This window comes from Trichoderma breve, chromosome 3 (assembly GCF_028502605.1).
Source record: "Trichoderma breve strain T069 chromosome 3, whole genome shotgun sequence".
Lineage (NCBI taxonomy): Eukaryota > Fungi > Ascomycota > Sordariomycetes > Hypocreales > Hypocreaceae > Trichoderma > Trichoderma breve.
Genome location: NC_079234.1, coordinates 1,108,935 through 1,133,673, shown reverse-complemented (window position 1 = coordinate 1,133,673; position 24,739 = coordinate 1,108,935). Strand labels below are relative to the sequence as shown.

The following is a 24,739-nucleotide window of genomic DNA, read 5'->3' as shown; positions in this document are numbered from 1 at the left end:
CGATCCAAATTACATTTCCTCTTCTGTGCTGGAGAGTCACCTGACTACCTCACTAGAACTCAAGAACGCCACAGCCTGCGCCACAGCTTTTTCAGTTTCGACTGCGGAGCTCGGAATATGCAGCACCGGGTTATTGCATACGCCCCGTGAAAAGAATTTTCTGGCGCGTCTCCAGGCTTGTCTTGGGCACGCCTTGGTGCTTTGTTATCAGCGACGCGTGGATCACCATGTCATCAACTTGGCAAACACACTTCCATAATGGATGCCGCTGACATGATACACTTTTTTCTTGCTTTTTTCTCTTCTTTTCTTTTCCTTTGCTGTGTTTGAGTGTTATTTTGTTTGTTGGTGATGGATAATGTGAACGTGAACGATGGATGTGAGATGTCATCAGTCAGTCAGTACTAATCCTTTTGTCTTTTTTGCTGGTTTGCCTCCCGCATTTGTCAGAGGACAGAAATCATGGACTGTGGCGGTTGGGAGAGGGAGGCAGCGAGTCAAAACACGATTGACACGACAAATGTCCTCTTTTTTTCTTTGTGAACCCATCAATGAAGCCAGATGCTGTGAAAACAATACATGGCTACCTGTTTTGTTCCCGAGTTATACACAGCTGAGCCCAAGACTAACCCTGTTCCCATTCCCCCCTCGGGTATCCCAACAACATGCAGGCATCCACGGAACCCAACATGGTCTCCAACTGACCAAGTCTGTTTTTGTTTTACGCCACGTCCATCTACCTACACTCCCTACTTATCTCTTGCATGAATTCGATTCATTATTGCACAGTTGAAGCAAAGGCAAAGACAAAAAGGCATGGTCATGATGGCATTACAGGGTAATAGCATGGATGGGCAAAAACGCGGTCAGTTCAAGTCCGAGTTGCCACGCTTCTGCCATCAGCACCCCTAGCCTAGCCTCGTCCCGCTCACCATAACAAACGGTAGCCTTTTGCCAGCCTGCAATTTTTTCCCTTTTCTTCCTGCCTGTGACACCGCAAAGTGGCCCTAGCCAAAAGCATCAGCCTCGCAGTGGCCAATCAGCGCCGCCCAGTCTCCAGCCACCAGCCACAGCTCCCTTAAGCCGGCTGCCCCGGCTAAGCAATAATCCGCCCGCCGCCCCGGTAGTCTCAAATCAAGCTCGGCGCGCACTTCGTCTTCGTCTCTCATAAATAGCACCGCGCCTCCGACCGGCAAAACTTACTGACGTGCACGCGCTTTTCCTCGCAACGGCTCCCCTCCCCCTCTTCCGAAGCAAGCCCGACGATTGCCAAGAAAGGGACTTGTTCACTCCGTACCGACAGCGCCGTCAACATCCATTTCCAGCACCTGAAATCACACTCTCCCACGCCTTCAGGTACCTGCTTCCAAAGTACCTCTCTAGAACCGTAAAACAGCCTCCAGCCAACCACGTCTCCCGCATCCGCCTTTGCCGACCTTTACCCCGTCGCAAGGCACGGCTAGCTACTTGTTGCTTATTCCGACCAACCACTGCTCTTTCGCATTCTCTCTCTCCAAAAAATATTCCGCCCGCCTTTTTTTCGGCGAAGCTCTTCCTTGCATCGTGACGAAAGCCTTTCCGCCGGATTTCGTCACTAGCCGCATCGCCTCCAAATTCGCTGCATCCAGTCCGGCGCATCTTATCAGATCGCATCCAGCAGTTGCGCAGCCGCACGAATTGCGCTTCAGCTATTTTCTCGCAGCATTGCCGCAGAATTATTGCAGCATTGCTGTTGCTTTCACAGGACGTCGCTTTGTGTGGCTTGTGGTGCAACTAGAGCTTCCCGCATTGTGCGCGCATCGTGTGCAGCTCGGCTTCCCACCTCGAATCGCTTCCGCCAACTGTTGTGCGCAACATCTTTAATCCCATTTTAATCCTCTTCACCTTTCTTTTCCTCTTCCTCTCCCACCTAGGATTATCCGATACCATCGCCTACCTCCCCGCGCCTGTCGCAATCGTGAAGCTTTGCGCTTCTCTCGACGTCGCCAGCGTAGCTTGATTTCGCGGGGCACTCGCCCTTGCTGTGTTTGATGTCGCGCCTCTTCTACTGAATTCACCACTGCGGATCTTCACCTGCCTCTTGCGCGCGCGCCCTATTTGCAATCTCGTCTACGAATGGCAGCCATGGCGTCGCCAACTACGGACAAACCGTCGCTGTCCGACAAGGACAATGCGGCCGATGTGAACGGGTGAGTGCAGCTACGATTGGAGGGCTTGGCATCACGTTGCCCTGGATGCGCATGTTCTCATCTGCATCATATGCGCCTGTATTGCTGACCATGGCTGTTGTTTGTGTCCCTCTAGCCACACGCCGCCTGTCTCAGATTCTGCCAAGAACGCCCAGACCGAACCCGATTCTGAGAAAGAAAACAAGACTTCGTCGGACAAGATTGACGACGCGCTTGTCAATGGCAAGGAGTCACCAGCTGCAGCAGAGGCTACCCCTAATGGCGTGGCCGCCGTCAACGGAGGCGACGAGAAGCCAGAGGAGAAGGATGCTCCACGCGATGCCACACCCGCAGAAGCCAAGACGGAATCCGCACAAGATAAGCCAGCTGACAGCTCCAAGGAGGACAAGGAGAACAAGGAGGATAAGGAGGATAAGGAAGACAAGGAGGACAAGGTAGAGAAAAAGCCTTCTGAGGAAGCAGTAGCACAAAAAGAGACAGAGGCCGAGCCGGCGGCGCAAGAAAAGTCCGACGTGCAGATGACAGACGCTGCGAATGCAACTGATGCGGAACCTGCAGCTGCGCCTGCTGTGGCTGCCAAAGATTCTGCACCCGAAGAGTCTACTGAGAAGAAGGCTTCTGACGAGCCCAAACCTTCCAGCGCCAATGACATTGACGCCGACGCCGATGCCGATGCTGACGCTGAGGCCGACACTGTCATGACTGACGACAAGCCCGCTGTCAAGGCTGAAGAGCCCGAGAAGCCCAGGGCTGAGGAGAAATCGGAGGCGCCGCCTTCATCCGAGGTCGACCTTGGATCCTCAAGCATTTCCCAGCTGGCCATCGAGTCCACCTCACCTGCCGACACCTCAATCGAGGTGTCCATGACTGACGCACCCTCGACCGACGCACCAGCAAAGAATGCTCGAGAACGAGATGAGGATATGGATGAGGAGCCGGCCGCCAAGCGTGCCAAGACGGAGGCCACGGAAGAAGACGGCGCTGCGACTGCGACCCCTTCTGGCGAGAATGCTGGTACTCCTGCACCTGCTAACGATGGTGGCATGTCACGCCTTGCTTCTATATCAAAGTGGAAGGACACTACGATTCACGACAAGAAGATTTCGCCTTTCCAGCGCCGCGAGATTCGCAAGATTATCGGCAGGGTCAAGAAGACCAAGCATGGTGGCCATTTCCGAGACTCTGTTCCCAAGCTGTGGCCGGCACTAGCAGAATCTTACCTGGCAAGGATTGACAAGCCCATGGATCTGTCCGAGATTGATCGAGGCCTCCGCGACCCCAACACAGTCTACGTTACGTTTGGCGACATGAAGAACGACCTGCGGCTCATTCTTGAGAATGCCCATACCTTCAACGGCCCCCAGCATGAAGTTACAGATGCCGCATTCTACGCAATCCGAACTGTGTGGCAGGAAGCTGTTACTATTCCCGAAGAGGAGCCCGCGCGACCCAAGTCTGTGGCCAAGCCAAAGCCCCCTCGTGAGCCTCGCGTCCTACCCGGTCCCGATAACGCTGTGCGGCGGCAATCCTCAGGGCCAGCATCCAGCCCGCCGCCCCCCGTACCCGAATCGAAACCAAAGCCGCAGGCCGCAGAGCCTAGCGTTGATCGTCGCGGCTCAACCGCCACAGACGGAGATAGACCAAAACGGACGGTAAGGGCTCCGAAGCCCAAGGATATCGATTATACCACTAAGCCTTCTCGCAAGAAACTCAAGCCCGAAATGCAATTTTGCGACGAGGTCCTGGCGGAGCTCGTCCACCCCAAGAACTCGACGCTCAACATGTGGTTCCTCGACGCCGTCGATGCTGAAGGTCTGAACATCCCCGACTACTACTCCATCATCAAGAAGCCTATGGACCTGGGTAAGGTGTCGCGCATGATCAATGCGGGCGACATCACTAACGCAAAGGAATTCGATAAGAACGTGCGCCTCGTCTTCCAAAACTGCTACCAGTTCAACGGACCCCCTGACCAGGGAAACCCGGTATCCATGGTTGCCAAGCAGCTTGAGGACTTGTACCTCCAGCAGATGAAGGGCAAGGATGCCTGGCTGGCCAGATACGCCAAGGCCAATGCCCCTGCCGCTTCCGCATCCAACGCCAGTGACGACGATGACGAGGACGATAGCGAAGAGGACGAGGCCGCGGCCCCCAGCGTAGACAACTCCAAGGAAATCCAGGAGCTCAAGGCGAAACTGGAGGAGGAGAGCAGCAAACTCAACCGCATGTTTGCCTCGGGCACTCCCCAGGCGCTGATTGATTGCCAAAAGGTCATTGTCGACACTGTGCAGCAGGCCCTGTACAAGGTGGCGCAGAGCCAGAACGATGTCAAGACCAAACACCAGGACAAGTCGGCCAAGAAGGCCAGCAAGCCCAGCAAGAGCAAGGCGGCTGGTAGCGTTCCCCAGCGCAAGTCTTCAACCCACGCACCGCCTCCCAAGAAATCGAGCAGTGCGAAGAAGCCGGCTCCGAAGAAGAGTCTGTCTGCGGCCGATAAAGATCAGATTGCAAGCGCCATTAACGATCTTGAATATCCGCATCTTGATCGCGCCATTGACATTATCAAGCGTGACACTGGCCAGAATGTGAGTTATCCTTCCGTGCCTCGTTTCCATCTCTCTTGTATCTGTGTGATTTCCCAGATCGATGTGCGTGTGCTAATGCAAATGATTCCATTAGGAAAATAACGAGGGTGAGCTTGAGCTGGATATTGACCAGCTCAGTAACGAGGCTCTACTCAAGCTCTGGGAACTCTGCAAAAAGGTGCTCCCTGGATTCGGTAAAGATTCAACCGCCGCCGCCAAGTCGCCCGAAGTTAATAGGGCGGTCCCCGCAAAGCAGACTCCTAAATCGGCCTCGAAGCCCAAGAAGAATAAACCCATGAGCGCCCAAGAGCAAGAGGCTCGCATCGCGCAGCTGACAGCCATCCAACAGCTGTACAAGCCTGGCCAAGAGCCTGCCGATGAGGCACCCCTTGCCGCCGGACCGAATCGCCATGATGAGTCCAGCGATGACTCGGATTCTGAGGAGGAGTAGAGGAAACTTCCCTTTGCTCAGGTTAATAGAACTCGCAATGGCGCAAATGGTTCTGTTGGTAAAAAGGAAGGGCTGCGCGCCGGTAATGATTTGGTTTGGGTACCGGCTGAGGTCTGCACCGAGCGTAGCAAGCTAGAGAGAGCGGCGTGTGTTTTTTTTTCTTGGCCAAGTAATATTTCGAGTTGTCTGCTTTTCAGCAGCGAGCGGCCGGGGTACAGGAGGGCAAGGCGCGGATGATCAAGTCCGAGGGCCATGGACGTTTCGGTGGACAAAAGAGGCGCTGGGGAGTTTGGGCCGGTAACGACAGGGTTTGCGGAAGCTTTATTTTTTTGCTGGAATCGCGCTGCATCATTGCATTTTTCTTGTTGCTATTTTGCTTGATGCTTTGATACTTGAGGAGGATGCGAGGCATGGTGGGCGGGCCTGCTGGAGGACGCCAGGAAATCGTATGTAGTGTAGGATGCATTGTATAACATGACAACGACGCTTGAGATGATATTCCGTGCCTGATTTCTGTGCCGGTGCTTTGGTGAAGCCTGTGGACTGTCGGCTTGGTTGATTGTAGCAGTTTGATGGGTAGCTGACTTGGTGACGTTAATGTCGCTCTTTATATAAAGTCGGGTGTGACCATGGATTGGATCGTAGCACGGCACATGGCGGAAGGATCGGGAGGCGGATGCGCATCGTAATTAGAGAATCTAAGCATCGTGATTAACAGGAGCGCAAACGAGACGAGTGTGCTGTTGAAGCTATCGATTTAAGGGTGGTGAGCTTTGTGGAGGATGTAAGTGGATGCAGATGCGGAATGACGACGAGATGCAGGGTGGCTAGCGTAAAGCCCTAAGAGCGTTGATTTGTCGCTAGATGGTAGGAGAAAGAAAGAGGAAAAGAAAAATGAGTGTGAGGAGATGTTTGTGTTTGAAAAAGAAGAAGAAGAGGAAGATGGAGGAGGGAACAGAGGATGGACTTGTACTGGATGGTATATGATGGTCGGTGCTGGGGGGGAGATGAAAAAGAGTTGGAGCATTTACCTTTGTGTTTCCAGCGCCTTGACATGTGCCAGCTGGTCAGGGCGTTTTCCTGGCTGCAAGTTTAAATCATGGGAAAGCCTGGTTGGAGATATCGCGAGAATAAAACTCCATGTTGGACAAGGGAAGAGAAAGAAAGATGTCAAGTGAGGGGCGCGGATGTCCCCTTGCGGGTATAATAAAAGGGTGCATGATCGACGAGTTGCTGTCATGCGGGCGCTGGGCGGGTTTTTTTCTCCCGTCTCTATTTTGGCGGCGAGGTCCGATATTATGTGATTAGTAGTAGTAGCCGAATTAACGAGGAATTAACGAGGGAAGAAAAAATATGGGTGTGTGCGTGTGTGTTTGTGGCGCGAGAGTGTAAAAGAGTGGAAAGAAATTTTAAGGGATGCTGAAGAAAAATAGATGTTGGATGGTATTTATTGTAAAATAAAGGGATGGGTGATGGCAGAGGAAGTTGTTCGATGTTGGCAAAGGTATAGGGACGGGGGGAAAATAGGTGAGGATGTATTAGGAGATTAAGTTGGGGGGCGCCTTGCCCTTTCATATGGGATTTTTTTTGGGTGGGAAATACTCGGCCCTTTTAACTTTCTGGTACTATCACCATGTTCAACATCTACCTCTACCTTCGGTACTATTGCTACACTTTTCCAATATCTTAGCATCATCATCTACTCTTGTATAAAGTAACTTTATAAATGAGATATGGGACACTGTTTTTCCGGCTTTACGGACTTGTTGCGGCGGATTCCGTTGGCTTGGATGTACTGCTGTGGTAACTGCTGTAGCTTTGCCTTGCTGCTTTGCTACGGGGTGAGTACACGGGCTGTGTGCCAGGCAGCAGTGATTCCAATCCTGTGGAAGAGTTAAGCCTGCACCTCGTCAACTACATAAGGTACCTAGGTATGTAGTTGACGAGGTGCAGGCTTGAAGTCATGTATCGGGGCGTGAAAGAAAAGTCAAAAACCTAATCGAATGAAAACGAAGCCACTATGTGGCATACCTACATGTTGGTACCTTGTCATTCTTGGCCAGTGGATTAAGGAGCAAGATGAAGGGAGACATTGGCTGTAAAATGCTTCTACATTGTGGCTTGATACTCGAATCGCAACATCATGATGCCAAATTTCGTAGTCTTGTTTCCTGTCTATTCTATACCCAAACGAGTGCTTCCTCTAGTCCATGCTCCATCTAATATCACATCATACATCCGACCTGGTCGGCACCGGCAGCTTCCTATGCAGCCTCGCGCAAATGTCGACATAGTCCGGCTCCCCCTCGGGCGTAATCTTGCCATGCCGAATCAAAAAGTCAATCATGACGGCGCACACATTCGTCTTGAACTCGCCCGCCAGCATCCGCCGCTCAACCTCTTCGCAGCTCATCAGCACAAACTCCTCCACTTCGCCGTCGTCTCCCAGGCGAGGCACCTCCTCGCCATCGCCGGAAAGTTCCAGATCGTACGTGTAGAGGATCTCGGAGTGGACCAGCTCGGAGCGAGGATTGCGGTTCACCATGGTGATCACCCCGGTGGTGCGGACTCGAGGCCCGACGAGAGACACCGGCAATGAGGCTTCCTCCATTGACTCTGCGAGGATGCAGTCTAGTGGAGAGTCGCTCGCCTTGACGCCGCCGGCGACTGTGCTGTCCAGCATGCCTGGATATGTGTACAGTGTCTTGCTCCTCCGCGCGACCCAGATGCGAAGCTCTCCGTCTGCCGTTTTTGTATACGCCGTTAGGTGTGCGCCGCGAGTCCCGATGCCGAACAATGTGGCGGCGAAACGTTCAATCTGGACGAATTCCCTTGCTCCGGGAACGAGAAAGTACTCGCTGTGCATGCCGTTGAGAGTAGGGAATATTTTGCCGTCAATGGCTGCATCGACGGCTTCCTGGAATGCTGAATTGGCGTGTACGGACAGTGATGTGCCGGCAGGCGGAGCAGAGAGGACTACCTGGCGCTTCTCATGATCGATGGTGAAGGTTGCTGGCCATGGCATGCGGGCTATGGTGTTGGGGTGGATGTAGCCATGGACACGCTCATCTGGGGCCAGGATCAAACGATAGTAAGGATGGCAGTTTTGCTCAAAGTCCAGCGGCACACTGGAGGAAGAAGGGAAGTAGAGTCAGCTAATTTCTGTTTGATACTAAACTTGTTGTTACACTGTGAGACAGTCTTACTTGTCAAAAACGGTAATGAGATCCAGCAGCCGGGACGATGTCCGAGTGGCCATGATGTCGGGTCCGGTTCAGATACCGAGTGGGAATCGGAATGGAGTTGGCAGGGATTGAAAGGTGCCGGACATGTACGGAGTAGCCACGCGCACTTGATTCACATACGCCGGACGGATATCTAGCCGGTCCAGGTACAGTCGACGGATGAAGAGGCGATTGTCTCGGAAAGATTCAGAATTGCCGTGATGAGAAAAAAGAGGACCCCGCTCCCAGTGGCATGGACACGGCGATGTCGGAATCAGTGAATCAATTCTTCAGACAATTGCACCGAATAGCAACGAGGATTTCATGAATAGTATACACAAGGAATTGAATCCGATATCAACTTGGCAATTCCTCTTTTATACACTCGATTGATTATAGCTACACCAAACACAAGAACTAGGAAGTGTAGTTGGTCCTGGCACAACTTGAAGCTTGCATGCGTCTAGATGCAGAGTTCAGCGCTAATGCCTATTGGGTCAGTTGATGGGTTGGCATTCGCTACACAAACAAGCCCTTGACGTCCCATGCCGATCGGGCTCGAATAGTGTGAAGTTCGGCGGAGAAGCGGCAGAAGTCACGACCGAAGGATGAGCTATAGATGAGCTATAAGACGACGTTCCTCCCATCACGGCCAAAGGATTCAATCTCTTAATTACCTCATACTAAGCTGTCGTTACCGTGAGGGTTTGGATCGAATTTGGCAATGAACACGTTGGACGCTCTTTTGAGGCGGGACATTGCCGTTGGTGACGATACCAAGGACAAGCTGCTTGGAGCTGCGTTTGTAGTGACGAATCGCGATGGTAAGCACAGCAATCTCTCTCACTGCAGCTTTCATTTCAAAGCCCCCAGACGAAGAGCATACGCTTCCTTCTTAAATTAACCCGCCTCTGAACAAAAATCTATGAAATAGGTGTCATCTATTCTGGATCCGCCGGTCGAGCCGGCATGAATGTAAACTCACCGAAATTCGACATCCATACTTTGACATACGGCGCTTCTCTGACCAAGCTCCTCTCCGCCGTCTGTCTCATGCAACTGGTGGAACAGGATAGGCTTCCATTGGATTGTGATGTTCGGAAGCTTGTTCCTGAAGTGCAGCAGATGCAGATCTTACGAGGGTTTACTCCGGATGAGCAGCCTATACTCGAGGACAATGAGAGACCCATCACGCTCAAGTATGTGCTTGGCCATGACTTGACACGTACACTCGCACATGCATACTGAATTCACAGCACAGACAGTTGATACTTCAAACTGCCGGTCTCCGATATGACGTTGCGGATCCAGATCTGCGAAGATGGTCAAAAGCAATCGGTCGGCCGATTGGGATGACGATACGCCTCAGCAGAGACGGCTTCAACGTGCCGTTCTCGTTTCCTCCCGGCGACGGCTGGGCGTATGGCCCTGCCCTGGATTGGGCCGGCGTAGCCCTGGAGACGATAACTAACACGACGCTGGGTGACTACATGAAGCAGAACGTCCTTGAACCCCTCGAGATGCACGATACGGGATTCCGCGTCAACCAGCTCCCTCATACAGCAGGCCGGAGGGCTGAAGTCGCGCTCCGCGATGCCGACGACAACACTCTCTCGCACTTCGACGTCGTCCCAGAGGAGCCCGAGATAGACAGCGCCGGCGCCGGCATCCACACGACGGCAAACGACTACGCCCGCCTGCTGCGCGCCATGTTGCAAGCCGAGCCGGGCGTGGTCTCGGGGAAGACAGCCAAGGAAATGTTTTCGCCGCAGCTGGATCCAGCTCAGAGAACGATGCTGCAGGAGACGTTGTATTCGCCTGGTGGGAAGCCCGCTTTTATCCCCGAGTTTCCGGACGGCGTCGAGTTGCAGTATGGGTATGGGGGGTTGTTGGGTATGAGCGACTGGCCGGGGCAGCAGCGGCGCAAGGGGAGTCTTTGTTGGACGGGGGCGGCGAATTCGCGCTGGGTGAGTTTTATTTTGTTTATCTTGTCTTGTCTCTGGTGGTTCATTTCTGCATTTTGTGCGTTTATTGTGTGATTTGAGGCTGACGGTGACTGCTGGTGATAGTGGATTGATCCGGAGTTGGGTATTGCGGCTGTGCTGATGGTGGCCGTCTTTCCGTTTGGCGATGTGGTGGCAACCAAGTTGTATGCGGACCTGATCAAGACCGTGTATGACGAGCTTGTTTAAATGAATGGAGAGGACAATGGAGTGAGGACATTTATGAGACTACACTGTCTGAGACAAATGTCATACTTTAATTTGACGCTGTTGTATGCCATGCCGTTGAGACATCAAATCTGAAGCGGCGATATTTCAGCGTTGAAGCCGTTGTTGAAGAATGCTGGGCTATGAATAGAAACCAGAGCTGCAGAACAGACTCCATCACAGCACCTATTCCTGTCGTAATATTACGGGGTGTTCCCTGTACGAGTGTGCTCGACCCCCCGTCTAGTGCGCGGATCCTCCGCCTTTGTTGGTTTAGATGATCGGACCACTGGTTTCAACGTTGCGCGCTCTGTGCACACTCGTATATACTCGTACATATACTGTAAGCACTGCCATCCAGTAAGGTATTCTTCTACTATTTCAGTGTAGGTACGGAGTATATACTGCATCCATAGGCTAATGGTGGTGTACCAGACTGTACATCAGATGTCAATAATGCTGCACATCACCCAATTTCTTACCCCATCCGTGCCTGGTCCATTGCTACAGGCTACATGTCGGTGAAAAGACAACACATCAAATGCATCAATACGCACACAGGTGCCGCTTTTCCCACCGCAATAGGCGAGTCCCCTAGAATAGAATACTAGCACAGAAGCCTCGTATTGTTCTCTTTGCCGTCAATGCCCAGCGTCTTGGTCTTGCACCATCAACGATTGAGGCTCCATTGAGAAAATAAATCCATGGCTTGGCGGCCTGGGCTCTTTTTCTCCAGCGATTCAATTCGTAGCGGCTCCGCTCTGTACTAGTCCCACAGCGCTGGAGGGTTTTAGTGAGGCCCCGGCGCAAAGTGCGTGGACCCTGAAGCGCATTCTCGGCCGCTATAGAATTCCATGTTGGCTTTGACATGAGATGGATTTGGAGATGCGGTGACATTTCGACAATCGGATCGGGATTGTGTGACGTGACGCCTCTTGACTTGACTCGTAACTTCTGTCTGTCCCCCCCCTTCGTACCGGCACTAGTTGTTCCGGCCCTTTGCATTCAACAATCAACCACATTGAACGGATTCTCGGCCCTAATCGTCAAATACGACAAGCTGCAGAGGCTGACGTGAATACGAATCGAGACGCCCGCTATGCCTTTCCTGGCGCCAACACGAGCCGTGACAGGCAACTGCGGCGCTAAGGCCGAGTTCACAGCCCCCGGAATACAGCGGCTGCAACGCCTAATCAAGGGGAGACGCTGCTGATGTTTCCATCCAGTCTCTAGTCGTCTCTCCATCTCGTTCCATCTCTCCAATCTCTCTCACCTCACCTCACCTCAATTCTTTCACGCTCGCTCTGCAGCAAAACCATGACGCAGCTATAACACACTCGTTCTAGTTATTCTTCGCTGTCGTCGGTTCTGCTCGTTGCTCTTTCTTGCATAGAATCTGTTTCATTTCATTTTTGGGCTTCTATTGACAGCTCTTATTGATTTATTTACCATCCTTCTTTTTTCCCATACTAGTAGCAGTATTACTCGCATTTCTCTCGCTACCTAATCAGACATCACACGATACATCCATCTCGTTAATCAGTACTCTCTTCGCCTTTTCCCTGGTGCTTGCGCGGCACCTCCGGACTCTGTATTCATCATGCGCGCGACATCCGTTTTGGCCGCCGCCTTGGCCCTGGCCTCTCACACTCTCGCCGGCAAGATCAAGTATCTGGGCGTCGCAATCCCCGGAATCGACTTTGGGTGCGACATTGACGGCAGCTGCCCAACCGACACCTCGTCTGTGCCGTTGCTGAGCTATAAGGGAGGTGATGGCGCGGGCCAGATGAAGCATTTCGCCGAGGACGACGGCCTGAATGTCTTTCGTATTTGTGAGCGTTGCTGTATGACGAATTCTTGATGCTGATGCTAATGCCCAACGACGCAGCCGCTACATGGCAGTTTGTCCTCAACAACACGGTGGACGGCGAGCTGGACGAGCTCAACTGGGGATCCTACAACAAAGTCATCGACGCCTGCCTGGTGACTGGTGCCTGGTGCATGATTGACATGCACAACTTTGCTCGCTACAACGGCGGCATCATCGGCCAGGGAGGAGTTTCGGATGACATCTTTGTTAAGCTCTGGGTCCAGATTGCAAAGTATTACGTGGACAATGACAAGATTATCTTCGGCCTGATGAACGAGCCCCACGACATCGACATCAACATCTGGGCCGAGACCTGCCAAAAGGTCGTCACCGCCATCCGAAAGGCCGGCGCCACGTCCCAGATGATTCTCCTGCCCGGAACCAACTTTGCCAGTGTCGAGAGCTATGTGTCCACCGGAAGCGCGGATGCTCTCTCCAAGATTACCAATCCCGATGGCAGCACCGACTTGCTGTACTTTGACGTGCACAAGTACCTCGACATCAACAACTCGGGATCGCACGTCGAGTGCACGCAGGACAATGTCCAGGCCTTTGAGGATTTCGCGACCTGGTTGAGACAGAACAAGCGACAGGCCATCATCTCGGAGACCGGCGCGTCTATGGATCCTTCGGTAAGATTATTGACCAACTCACTCACTGGCTGACTCGTCAGTATGTTGGAGAAAATCCACTAACTCCTCGCAGTGCATGGTTGATTTCTGCGCTCAGAACAAGGCCATCAGCGCAAACAGCGATGTGTACATCGGCTTCGTTGGCTGGGGTGCTGGTAGCTTTGACACCACGTATATTCTGACCCTGACTCCTCTGGGCGAGCCCGGTAATTATACCGACAACAAGCTCATGAACGAGTGTATTCTGGACCAGTTTACCATGGACGAAAAGTACAAGCCCACACCTACGTCTATTTCAACGGCCCCGGATGAGACCTCCACCTCCACCGCCGCCGCCTCCAGTAACGACTCCTCACCATCGTCCACGAAGCCCATCAAGCAGACTAACCCCTCTCCCACAGCGAACCCGGTCACAAAACCATCACCCGACACCAACAATGCCTCGGACGACAAGGACAAGGGCTCAGCAGCAACGCCAAGCACCCAGGCTCTGACCGGCACTGTCATGCTGACAGTTGCTGCTCTTTGCTACATGTTGGTTGTGGTTTGATGATTTGAATATACCAAGCATGATTTGAAGAGAGATGGTTTATATATACATATGAGTACATACACTAGAATATTTGTCGATTTTTTAATACGCCATGTAGAAATGCATATAATAATTGAGCGGCTCGGGGCTGGGATTTTGTCATGTTTTTTTTTGTCCATGTATGTTGTGCTTGCCTCGACGTGGGGAAACTTTAACAAATTGGTGCCACGAGGGTTGAAGTCGGAATTAACAATGCCATTGATCTCATACGAGGGCATTTTTGGCATTTTGGCATGTGCTATCTTTGTACTAGGCGTTTCGCTTCCCACGTGTCGGTTGCATGGAGGCGAGAAAGTCTAATGCCTCCCTTGAGAACTTGCATGAGGCTGGGCGCTATTTTTAGATGGTGTTTCTGAGGGAGCGCCAATGGCTCTGATGGGTGTGTCTCGATCATGAGCTGGGGGAGCGAGCATTGAGTAAATGCAAATGTTTCTACTGCAGCGGCAATTATTGCATCATCTAAAGAAGAAGTGTGCATCATCACGACTTGTTCATGGACAAGAGAATTACGCAGTAAGATTGTCGCGGATTTGCTGAATTGTCAATCTTTTGCAGAAGCCTGTATAATGCTGAATACGAACCGCCCATTTCAACATAGGGGATATGGTGTAGGGGTATCACGTTTGCTTTGCATTGTTCATTCAATACAAGCCTGTAAAAGGTCGGGGGTTCAAATCCCTCTGTCTCCACGTGTTCTTTCTTTTTTTTTGCGTTTTTTTTTTTCACTTTTTTTTTCTTCCTAATTGAAAAGTGCACGCTTTTGTTGGTCCTTTGTGGGGTGTTTGTGGATGTATCTATGTGGGGTTTTAGAGCTAGAGAGTTTTCTCTTTTTGTTGTTTGGAGGATGAATTGCGAGGAGGGGTATATAGGGGAGTGTAGAGAGGTATTAGTCATGTAAACAACTAGAGGCCAAATGGTCTAGTGGTATGATTCTTGCTTTGGGTTCTTTGACGCAACTGCAAGAGGTCCCGTGTTCAATCCACGGTTTGGCCCCTTTCTTTTTTGTTTTTTTGTCAATTTTATGTAGTTTGTTGGTGGTGCTTGATTTATGTGCTTCGCTGCTTACTTTGAGTTTTATCCATTGCCCATACTCCGTAGATACTACAGCATTGCCTTGTAAATAGCATAAATCCATTCTGTGCTTGTAGCCTTAGGAAGTAGATGCAGCTAACAATCTGCTTCAAACAATTCTGTTTTGTTTGGAATCCTGCTCAATAAGGTCTTTATCAAGTCCCAAGACCCATTTGCCCAGCTGTTTCACACTTTGCAGTTGTTGACAGAAGAGTATATGTATGGATTCATCTGGCTGCTAAAACTACTATACATACAGTTTGTTCTATACAACTGCGCCCTATTCTTCATCGGCCACCTCCGCCCCTTCTTTAGCACGCTCTACAAAGGTCCCTAGAGTGCTAATCACAACTTGCACTCCCTTCAACACCGCCTGTGGACTCTTCCAAGGAGAATTATCTCAACACGGAAGGCTCCAAAGCGTGGTATGGATGGGTGGGGGTTCGATGCTAAATGCCTTAGCATCACGACTTGAAACAAAGGTGGGATCGACGCTCGTTGCTCATAGGTCGGGCCGTGCGGGAGCATCCAGATAAGCTTATTTGACGATAGTGCCTGGGTCCCTCGTTCTGTGGAATGGGGCCGGCATGTTTTGTTTCTTCTTCTGTCTGGCCTTTTCCGAGGAATTATTGCCCTACTTTATACATGATATTGTAGAAGAGGGAGACTCGTCGGATATAATGAACGGAGGGGATAACTTTACTGATCAACTCTTGACTTTGGCGATTGGGGAGCTGCCAAGACTTCCAAAGAACAGGGTCTCCTAAACTAGTAAATTTAGAGACTATTTCCCGCCAATCGACATATCTTATCCTCGAAGCAATTCTCTAGTTACAAGTCCATCTATCCATCCATACGGCATCCTAGTACGGTAATCTCTCCGGAGAGCTCCGCCACCGCCGGACTGACCTCTGGAGCTTGCTTCCTTTCCATTTACGACGTTCTTGACCTTCCCAGTTGCGCAACCTCTCCCGGCTTGGGGTTCACCTATCGCACATGGCTGCAGATGCAGAAGCTGAGTGGCTGGCAGTGCGTGTCGGAGATGTCGGTATGCGAGAGTGCCAAGAAGGGCCAAGACAGGCGGCGGCGCATCAGGCGGGGGCAGTTCGCTGTGTTTGATGCGGGAGGGAACTATTCCAACCTCAAACGGGAACCGAAGATGTATATCGATGTGATTGATGTGTTGTAGAAAATAGTAGGATTGAGTGTTTTTGCGGATCCGCTGGTGTAAGATGTGAGGAGGTTGATCATGGTGCTCGATGGTAGTAGCTTCGCACTTGGGCCAGAGTTGGCAGGCGAGATGAGATTGTGAGACGTTGGACAAGAAGAAATTGAATCATAGCGGATCGAGTATAAAACGACGTTACTTCCCTGCTTTCCATTGACATCTGCCAGTGTCCTTCCACCATTGTCACACCAACCCTTGTCCTCCCATCTCTCTGCCTATAATCCACCATCACTAGCCAAGATGAAGTTCCTCAGCCTCCTCTCCCTCGTCGCCTTTGTCAGCGCCGCTCCCTTGGATGAGCTCACCAAGAGAGACACTGCCACCTGCGGCAAGGTCTTTTACAGCGCCAGCGCCGTCAGTGCCGCGTCCAACTCTGCCTGCAACTACGTCCGGGCTGGCAGCACTGCTGGAGGCTCGACTTATCCTCACGTGTACAACAATTACGAGGGTTTCCGCTTCAAGGGTCTTTCTAAACCGTTTTACGAGTTTCCTATTCTGTCTTCGGGCAAGACTTATACTGGAGGTGAGTGTTTCTCGATGTTTTCGTATGAGTATGAGAAGTGAGACTGACTTTTGAGGATGATGTAGGTTCTCCTGGGGCTGACCGTGTTGTGATTAACGGCCAGTGCTCGATTGCTGGTATTATTACACATACTGGTGCCAGCGGTAACGCTTTTGTTGCTTGCGCCGGTACTTCTTAGACGATTCTTGATGGCGGTTGGACGAAAATGGTGGAAATAATGGAGTGGAAAAATTGGTGTGGTAGAGGTGGCTATGTGGACATAAAAAAGGGCAAAGATGCTTTTATATTCAAGAAATGTGTGATATCTACAAGCAATATTGATGAATTGATGGACAAATGAGAATCCTCAACGCCTGGTGATGAAAGCTATGTCATGTTGAATTGTGCGCTTTGGGTGTGAACTTGAGCTGTATCGTTGGGGCTTGCAGAATATGCGATCTTATCCAGCCCCTCAAAAGAGCCGTAATACATGGATTCTTATGGACTATCAATTTTTACTCAAACTAACGTGATAGATCCCATTGCTATAGAGCAAGATATTGTTAAGATGCAACGGGCGGGAATATTGAACTACACCTAAGGCTGAGACATGGCACTTCACGGCTGCTTCTGGTTAGTCATGTATTAGCAGTGAAACATTTTTCTACTCTGGGATATGGTGAAGAGGCTCAGCTTCTGTCTTGCTCATTAAAAAAAAGGGCAAGATCGGTCTCATCAATTACAATTGCTTCTATGACGATCCTTTCGCACGTATTGTGTTCCGCAAAAGTAACCTTCATAAATGCGTTAGTGGGAGTCACTGTCATAACAATCCAGCCATTGGCAGAGTGCCAGAGTGGTTAATGGGTATGACTAGAAATCATATGGTTTCGGCCTCGCAGGTTCGAATCCTGTCTCTGTCGGATTGTTCTTTTTGACTTTTTTAGATAAGTCTTTTTTTTATTTTCGTTTCATTTATAGGCGAATATTTATCTTGTTTCATCTTTTTTGTTAAATCCAATTTTTCTGATGCGCTCGTTGATGTATGTCTCAATTTTTTCTTCTTTTTGGCCGAGGCCAAAGTGTACACATAATTTAGTATGAGAAGCTACACGTAGCTAAATCCACACATATCATTGCACTGTCAACCATCCCGCATCAACACTTAATGACCATATAGAGACCATCTATAAGACAAATCATCAATTCCAAGATATCTAGAACAGTATTTTTCAACCCATTGGATCTCTCTCCATCCACACAATATGAAGAGTTTCGGCGTCTTTCGTCGGGCGCATCGGAGCGGGCGCGTGCCCACCCTGCAACATTGCAACACACATACTACCATCTTGGAACCACCTGCATCTTGTCTCAGCCTTGGCTGATTTGTCTAATCGTCAGCTGCAAGGAGTTGGTCTGCAAGCTGAAATGGTTCTGGAATCGAATGCGGGGTAATAAAAACGACAGACCGCCCTCGTTCAGTCAGCTCTTCAACTTGGCATCACTCATTAAACATTTACTCATCTCTCCGACGTTGCCTCATACAATATTGCCAAAGGCACCTTTACCAGGGAGACGATGAGTTCCGATGATGGGAAGAAACTGGATTTCGTCAAGGCTATTGCCTCGGATGGCGATGTTATCCTTGTTGTCGGAGAGCAAAAGGTCGAACTGAGAGTTCATTCCCAGTGCCTCGTCAGTGCTTCAAAGGTCTTTGGCGCAATGCTCGGCCCGAACTGGAGTGAGGGCCAAAATCTCTCCAAAAACTCGCCGAAAGAGATTCCGCTTATAGAGGACGACGCCAAGGCATTATACACAATTTGTTGCGTCGTCCATCACCGAAACGACATTCTACCTGAAAGGATTTCGCCTCGAGAATTGCTTCAGATTGCCATCGAGGCGGATAAATATGACCTTCGTACGGCCCTCCTCTTTGCGAAAGCGCAGTGGTTGCAGATAAAAAATATCACCGATATGATGGAACTGGCATACCTCATGGCGGCAGCTTTCTTGTTTGACGACATGGACATGTTTATAGAGCATAGCCAAGCTCTTATTCTTCAGCACCAAGACTCTTATATCGAGCTTCTAGCGGACTCCACGTTATCCCAGATACTACCTGCGAATACTCCTCGTAAGCTAAAGCCTATACCTCGGAGATTTCGGCCTAGTCGCTAACATCTGTAGACTTATTAGAAGAACGCAGAAATCGAATGAGAGCGGAAATAGGGGAAATAATGCTCAGGGAGACGAAAAACAGCTGTTCCTGCGGCTGGGGTAAAAGTCGTAGTGATAGCTATCGAGATCTGTTATATGAGTATACCCCTCTAAGGATACTGGGGACTCCCATCTCGAAAGTCATTGAACGGATCCAATCGATTTCGTATGATGGTAACCGGCAATTCCACGCGAGTACTTCGAGATATGACAAGGATTACTATCACGAACCGGCCAAGTATATCGCAACTCTTGCTGAGAAGCTGGAGAAAGCAAAGAGGAGAGTCAGCCTTTGTCTTGATTGTGTGCAAGGCAGTGGAGAGACAGAGTCCTGCAGATTCGAGCACGAAGACAATTACTACCGGTTCAACTGAAGTGAGATTGACTGAGATGAGGTCATTTTACTACGTTGGACTGGACTCTGTGTGTTTTGAGATCCTTTTTGGCCAAATCGCAGTTGCCAAAAACTGGCGAGGAGAGGCTGTAAATAGATTGAGCAATGATCAGCTCTGCTTTTGTTATGAGGCTGCTACTGTGTATACTAATCTCGTGTAGAGCGACGGCATTGTCCAGCTCTGGGCCCAGCGTGTTTCACCGAAGGGAATTCTTAGTGGTCCATGCCCTTTTTTCTTTCTTTTTTTCTGGAAGTGCCTCTGCATGCAATTACGGGAAATGTAGTGTTGGGTGCTGGTTTGTACTTCAACGCTGCCTATGACTGGGGCAGTCGGCAGCACGGTCAGGCAGTAGGATCGGGCAGTAAGAGTTCACAACAAGATTGGGCAGCGATGATTAAACTCGCGGTGGAGGATAAGGTATGATGTATGTATTAAATGTAGCAGCGATTCTGCCGGCACCTAAGAAAGTATTTTGAGGATTTCTGAATCAGCTTTATGTTCTTCCGATTCTTGGTGAACACTGGGGTTTGACACATGCAAACTTTTTGAGTAATTCTACTGTCAAATATATATGTAATCGCTACGAAACTGGACGACCAATCGAACCCGATTTGACATAAAATTCGCCATTCGCCATTCCGCTTCTGTTTCTTTATTATAACTACGCCCTAGATCCCCTCAGCTTTGCCATGGCATCTACGAAGCCTAGATCCTACGACGAATACACCATAGGATGGGTCTGCGCGCTGCCAAAGGAGCAGACAGCAGCCACAGCTATGCTAGATGACATACATCCCGCTGTTCGGAAGCCCTCGACTGACCCCAACAATTACACTCTCGGGTCAATAGGCAAACACAATGTTGTTATTGCTTGTCTACCCAAAGGACAGGTCGGTACTAACTCCGCAGCAACTGTTGCTACTCGGATGGTTTCCACCTTCTCGCGTATTAAGTTTGGTTTAATGGTCGGTATTGGCGGCGGTATCCCCCCCAAAGTTAGACTCGGTGATGTGGTAGTTGGCACACCTGTGGGACAGTTTCCCGGCGTGGTCCAATGGGATATGGGCAAGGCTAAGGAAAACGGCAGCTTTGAACGCACTGGATCATTAAACAATCCGCCTGCCTCACTTCTTACGGCACTGTCAAAACTAGAGACGGAACACGAGTTGCTTGGTACGAAGATACCTGAATACCTCGAGGCGCTGCGAAAGAACTGGCCGAGGCTGGTATCGAAATATTTACGGTCAGATTCACTTGAAGATATATTATTTCACTCAGACTACAACCATGTCAATGAGAGTGGTACAGGAGATGAGGACGAGGGCAACGAGAAAGAAAGCTGTACATTTTGCGACAAGGCCAGGATTGTAAAAAGGAAACCTAGAGATGCCCGCGTGCATTATGGCCTGATTGCGTCTGGGAATCAGGTCATAAAAGATGCTATTATCAGGGATAAGCTTAATAACGATCTTGGTGGTCATGTTTTATGTGTTGAGATGGAGGCGGCAGGACTGGTAAATTTCCCATGTGTCGTCATCCGGGGGATTTGTGACTATGCCGATTCGCATAAGAACAAGAACTGGCGAGAACATGCAGCGGCTATGGCAGCGGCTTTGGCGAAGGAGCTTCTGCAATATGTACAGCCAGATGATGTTAAACGAGAGCCTTTAGCAAAGGACACGCTTAGCAATGGTCAGTCGATTTCCGAGTTAAGTTTGTATAAGGTCGCTAACCGATATTGTGTAGTCTACAATATTGTGTCTAAAACCAGAGAGGACGTTGCTCAAATAACCTCTATAATCGAAAGAGAGGGAGATCTGAAGATCTTTGATTGGATTACGTCAAAAGACTACAGTCTGCAACAAAATAAATACATTGAAATGCATCAAAAAGGAACAGGGCGATGGCTTCTAGATTCCGCTGAATTTATTACATGGGCCGAAACCGAGAAACAGACTTTATTCTGCCCAGGGATGCCCGGAGCAGGGAAAACAATTCTCACAGCTATTGTGGTTAATAATCTTATTTCACGATTTGCACATGACCCGTCAGTTGGAATTGCCTACATATACTTTAATTTTTGGCAACAAGATGACCACAAGGTGGAAGACTTGTTTGCCAGTCTATTAAAGCAATTAGTTCGAGGACAGTCTTCCATACCAGCAAGCTTGAAAAACCTCTATGATCAACACAAGGGAAAAGGGACGCGGCCGTCGTTAGACGAGATCTTAAAAGTCCTCCAGTACGTTATTGGAGTATACTGCTCAAGAGCTTTTATCATTATAGACGCTCTCGATGAATGCCAAGCATCTGAAAACTGCCGGATGAGCTTCATAAAAAGGCTCCTTGACTTTCAAGATTGCGGCGCAAATATCTTTGCGACGTCGAGATCCATCCCGGACATCACGGACAAGTTCGAGGGGAGCATTCGGCTGGAAATCCGTGCTAGCGATGACGACATACGCAGATATGTAAAAGATCAGATTTCGCAGGGAGGGTCAGCGATGTTACGCGATATGCAAGCAGAAGCCTCGACAGGAATTATGAGCGCTGCCGATGGCATGTAGGTATAACCTAACTGAGCGAACGCAACCTTTGCTAATCAGCTCCCAGGTTTCTCTTAGCAAAACTGGACCTAGATTCACTCCTGGACGTGAAATTACCTAGGGATATCCGAGCAAAGTTGAAAAATCTTCCAAAGGGCTCAAAAGCATATAGCCATGCGTATGAGACAATTATGAAAAGAATAGAACACCAAGGCCCGGGATCCGTCAAATTAGCCAAGGCTGTTCTGTCATGGATCACTTGCGCCAAGCGACCATTGACTATATCGGAGCTACGACATGCTCTCACTGTTGAAATTGGAGAATCTAGACTCAACGAAAAATATCTTCCACAAGCCCAGGACCTGGTATCTGTTTGTGTCGGGCTAGTCACGGTGGACGAAGATAGCGATATTATCCGGCTGTTTCATTATACGGCGCAGGAATACTTTCAGCAGACGCAACAACACTGGTTCCCAGACGCAGAAGACGAGATTACAAGTATTTGTGTGACCTATCTCTCATTCGATGTCTTCGAGGCCGGACTTTGTCAAACAGATGCGACGTTCGAAGAACGGCTGCGGTCATACCAGCTCTACGATTATGCCGCCCATGAATGGGGGCATCACGCCCGCGAGGCAATGAACCTCGATCCACAAGTCCTAGATTTTCTGCAGCACCAATCAAAGGTTGAAGCGTCGAGTCAGGCATTATTCGCTGTCAAAGAGTCAAGAAAACCACATTATAGCCAAAATGTTCCAAAAAAGACGGCGGGACTTCACCTGGTCGCATACTTTGGGATTGAGAAAGCTGTGCGGATCCCACTCGACTTATATGGCTGGGACCCAGAGGATAGTTACAGCCGGACGCCTCTGTCGTGGGCCGCTGAGAACGGGCATGAGGCTATCGTGCGGTTGCTGCTTAACAAGGGCGCAAATCCCAAGGCGATGGATGATTCGGGTCTGACGCCGCTTTCGTGGGCCACCTTAGGTAGACACGAGGCAATCGTGCGGCTGCTCAATACAAGTAAGCAGGAATTCCCATCGCTGCCAACAACGGGGGGTTCCGCTAGCAATGATTCGAAACCAGCCGTTGTAGCCAATGCGGATGGAAAACTGCAAAAATTTAACCTAATGTTGAAGTCAGTACAAATGATTCGGAGAAACGAGCAAAATGAAAAGGAACAGCAGTTACTGTCCCAGAAAACGGAAAGCATCAGCATTCAACTGAGACAAATTAAGGAACAACAGAGCAAAGTGGAAGAAGAGTTGCGAAAGCTTAAAATGCGGAAGACTTTCTTAGCTGAGGAAGAAAATGATAAAACTGGAGAGATACACCATCTTGATAAAGTGCAAGTAGAGTTTACGGGAAAAAGTGAACAATTATCTAAGCAATGGATATACACACAAACCCGGTTAGACGAACTCCGGCAGATTGATGGCTATGAACACGAAAGCAAACTAGAGAAAATAAGGGACTCGACACTGTTTCGATGGGCTGTCGAAGATGGCTATGCCGAAATAGTTGAGTTACTTCTCAATGGAGGTACTAATACAGCGGTCGTCCATAAAGGCGGATGGATGCCATTGCATGCGGCTGCAAGTAAGGGACATGTCGATGTGGTTCGGCTACTACTCGATAAGGGTAAGCTGGATGTTGGTGCGAAAAATCAAGATGGCTGGACTGCGCTTCAATTGGCTACTGAGAGAGGGCATTGGGATATCGTGCAACTTTTGCCTAAGCAAGATGTCAACATTGGTGCCACGATGAGCCAATGCCAACAGACGTTCGAAGGCCATAACAGCAGCGTCTTTTCCGTGGCCTTCTCACATGACTCGAAGTTGTTAGCTTCAGGGTCAGAAGGTATCAAACTCTGGGATACAACAATAGGCCAATGCCAACAGACATTTCCAAATTACAGCGACTCGGTCCGCTCAGTGGCTTTCTCATTTGACTCAAAGCTATTAGCGTCAGGGTCATATGATAATAAAAGCATTAAACTCTGGGATACAGCATCAGGTCAATGCCAGCAGACGCTCCGAGGCCATAACAGATTCGTCTTTTCAGTGGCCTTCTCACCTGACGCAAAGCTACTAGCATCAGGCTCATCTGATGATACTATCAAACTCTGGAATATAGTAGCAGGTAGAGGTAAACGTGAACAGACACTTCGAGGCCATAGCGACTCGGTCCGTTCAGTGGCCTTCTCAGATGACTCACAGTTGTTAGCATCAGGGTCAACTGATACAACTATCAAACTCTGGAATTTAAGGACCGGTAAAAATAAGTGCCAACAAACACTTCAAGGTCACAGCGAAAGCGTCTTGTCAGTGACTTTCTCACATGACTCAAAGCTATTAGCATCAGGGTCATATGATACTACTATCAAACTCTGGAATACAACTACAGGCCAATGCCGACAGACACTCCAAGGCCATAGCAGTAGCATCATGTCGGTGGTATTCTCACATGACTCAAAGCTATTAGCATCAGGGTCATCTGATACTACTATCAAACTCTGGAATACAACTACAGGCCAATGCCAACGGACACTCCAAGGTCACAGCGATAGCGTCTTTTCAGTGGCTTTCTCACATGACTCAAAGCTATTAGCATCAGGGTCAGTTGATACTACTATCAAACTCTGGAATGTTTCAAGAAGAATCCGTCTCGACAGCTAGAAGGAAACATGAATCTATCAGGTAACTTATATTGATTGAACAGCAATTATATAACACGTGGAGATCATGGGCATTATATTTATCGCAAACTTGCTAAATAAAAGGTTCTATGCTGATGAATCTGCGGCGATTTCATGATTTGTATGACTATCTGTAAATATTCAAACCCCTAGGAAATAACATCAATTCCCTTTGGATACAGAGCAAACTCCCATACTGTGACTTCGCAACAATGGATACACACGGACTGATCCAACCTTGAGACTAAACTATAGCTGATGAACCTACTATATACATGTACATGTATCTACTGGTAACCCCACCAGCCTGTGACATCCTCCATAGCGCC

General features: G+C 49.6%; 6 protein-coding genes across 6 annotated transcripts; 5 read left to right on the top strand and 1 right to left on the bottom strand.

Annotated features, from left to right (window-relative positions):
* Positions 1–2,124: 2,124 nt before the first annotated feature.
* On the top strand, positions 2,125–5,225 carry T069G_04773 (bromodomain-containing protein; the record flags this gene model as incomplete). Its single annotated transcript, XM_056171983.1, has 4 exons — positions 2,125–2,189; positions 2,305–2,623; positions 2,708–4,774; positions 4,869–5,225. The coding sequence occupies 4 exons, from the start codon at positions 2,125–2,127 to the stop codon at positions 5,223–5,225; spliced, it is 2,808 nt and encodes a 935-aa protein (XP_056028841.1).
* Positions 5,226–7,455: 2,230 nt separating this feature from the next.
* T069G_04772 (NUDIX domain-containing protein) lies at positions 7,456–8,484 on the bottom strand (the record flags this gene model as incomplete). The annotated part of the gene is made up of 2 exons (XM_056171982.1): positions 7,456–8,353; positions 8,432–8,484. 2 exons carry the CDS (start codon positions 8,482–8,484, stop codon positions 7,456–7,458), a joined length of 951 nt encoding a protein of 316 aa, XP_056028840.1.
* A 689-nt stretch (positions 8,485–9,173) lies between these two features.
* T069G_04771 (beta-lactamase domain-containing protein) lies at positions 9,174–10,641 on the top strand (the record flags this gene model as incomplete). The annotated part of the gene is made up of 4 exons (XM_056171981.1): positions 9,174–9,273; positions 9,384–9,648; positions 9,711–10,416; positions 10,519–10,641. 4 exons carry the CDS (start codon positions 9,174–9,176, stop codon positions 10,639–10,641), a joined length of 1,194 nt encoding a protein of 397 aa, XP_056028839.1.
* Positions 10,642–12,259: 1,618 nt separating this feature from the next.
* Positions 12,260–13,711, top strand: T069G_04770 (cellulase (glycosyl hydrolase family 5) domain-containing protein; the record flags this gene model as incomplete). The annotated part of the gene is made up of 4 exons (XM_056171980.1): positions 12,260–12,491; positions 12,548–13,161; positions 13,235–13,502; positions 13,563–13,711. 4 exons carry the CDS (start codon positions 12,260–12,262, stop codon positions 13,709–13,711), a joined length of 1,263 nt encoding a protein of 420 aa, XP_056028838.1.
* A 2,581-nt stretch (positions 13,712–16,292) lies between these two features.
* On the top strand, positions 16,293–16,753 carry T069G_04769 (ribonuclease domain-containing protein; the record flags this gene model as incomplete). Its single annotated transcript, XM_056171979.1, has 2 exons — positions 16,293–16,575; positions 16,641–16,753. The coding sequence occupies 2 exons, from the start codon at positions 16,293–16,295 to the stop codon at positions 16,751–16,753; spliced, it is 396 nt and encodes a 131-aa protein (XP_056028837.1).
* A 3,102-nt stretch (positions 16,754–19,855) lies between these two features.
* T069G_04768 (ankyrin repeats (3 copies) domain-containing protein) lies at positions 19,856–23,663 on the top strand (the record flags this gene model as incomplete). The annotated part of the gene is made up of 6 exons (XM_056171978.1): positions 19,856–20,339; positions 20,415–20,858; positions 20,913–21,213; positions 21,289–21,729; positions 21,780–23,552; positions 23,600–23,663. 6 exons carry the CDS (start codon positions 19,856–19,858, stop codon positions 23,661–23,663), a joined length of 3,507 nt encoding a protein of 1,168 aa, XP_056028836.1.
* Between the last annotated feature and the right edge of the window lie 1,076 nt (positions 23,664–24,739).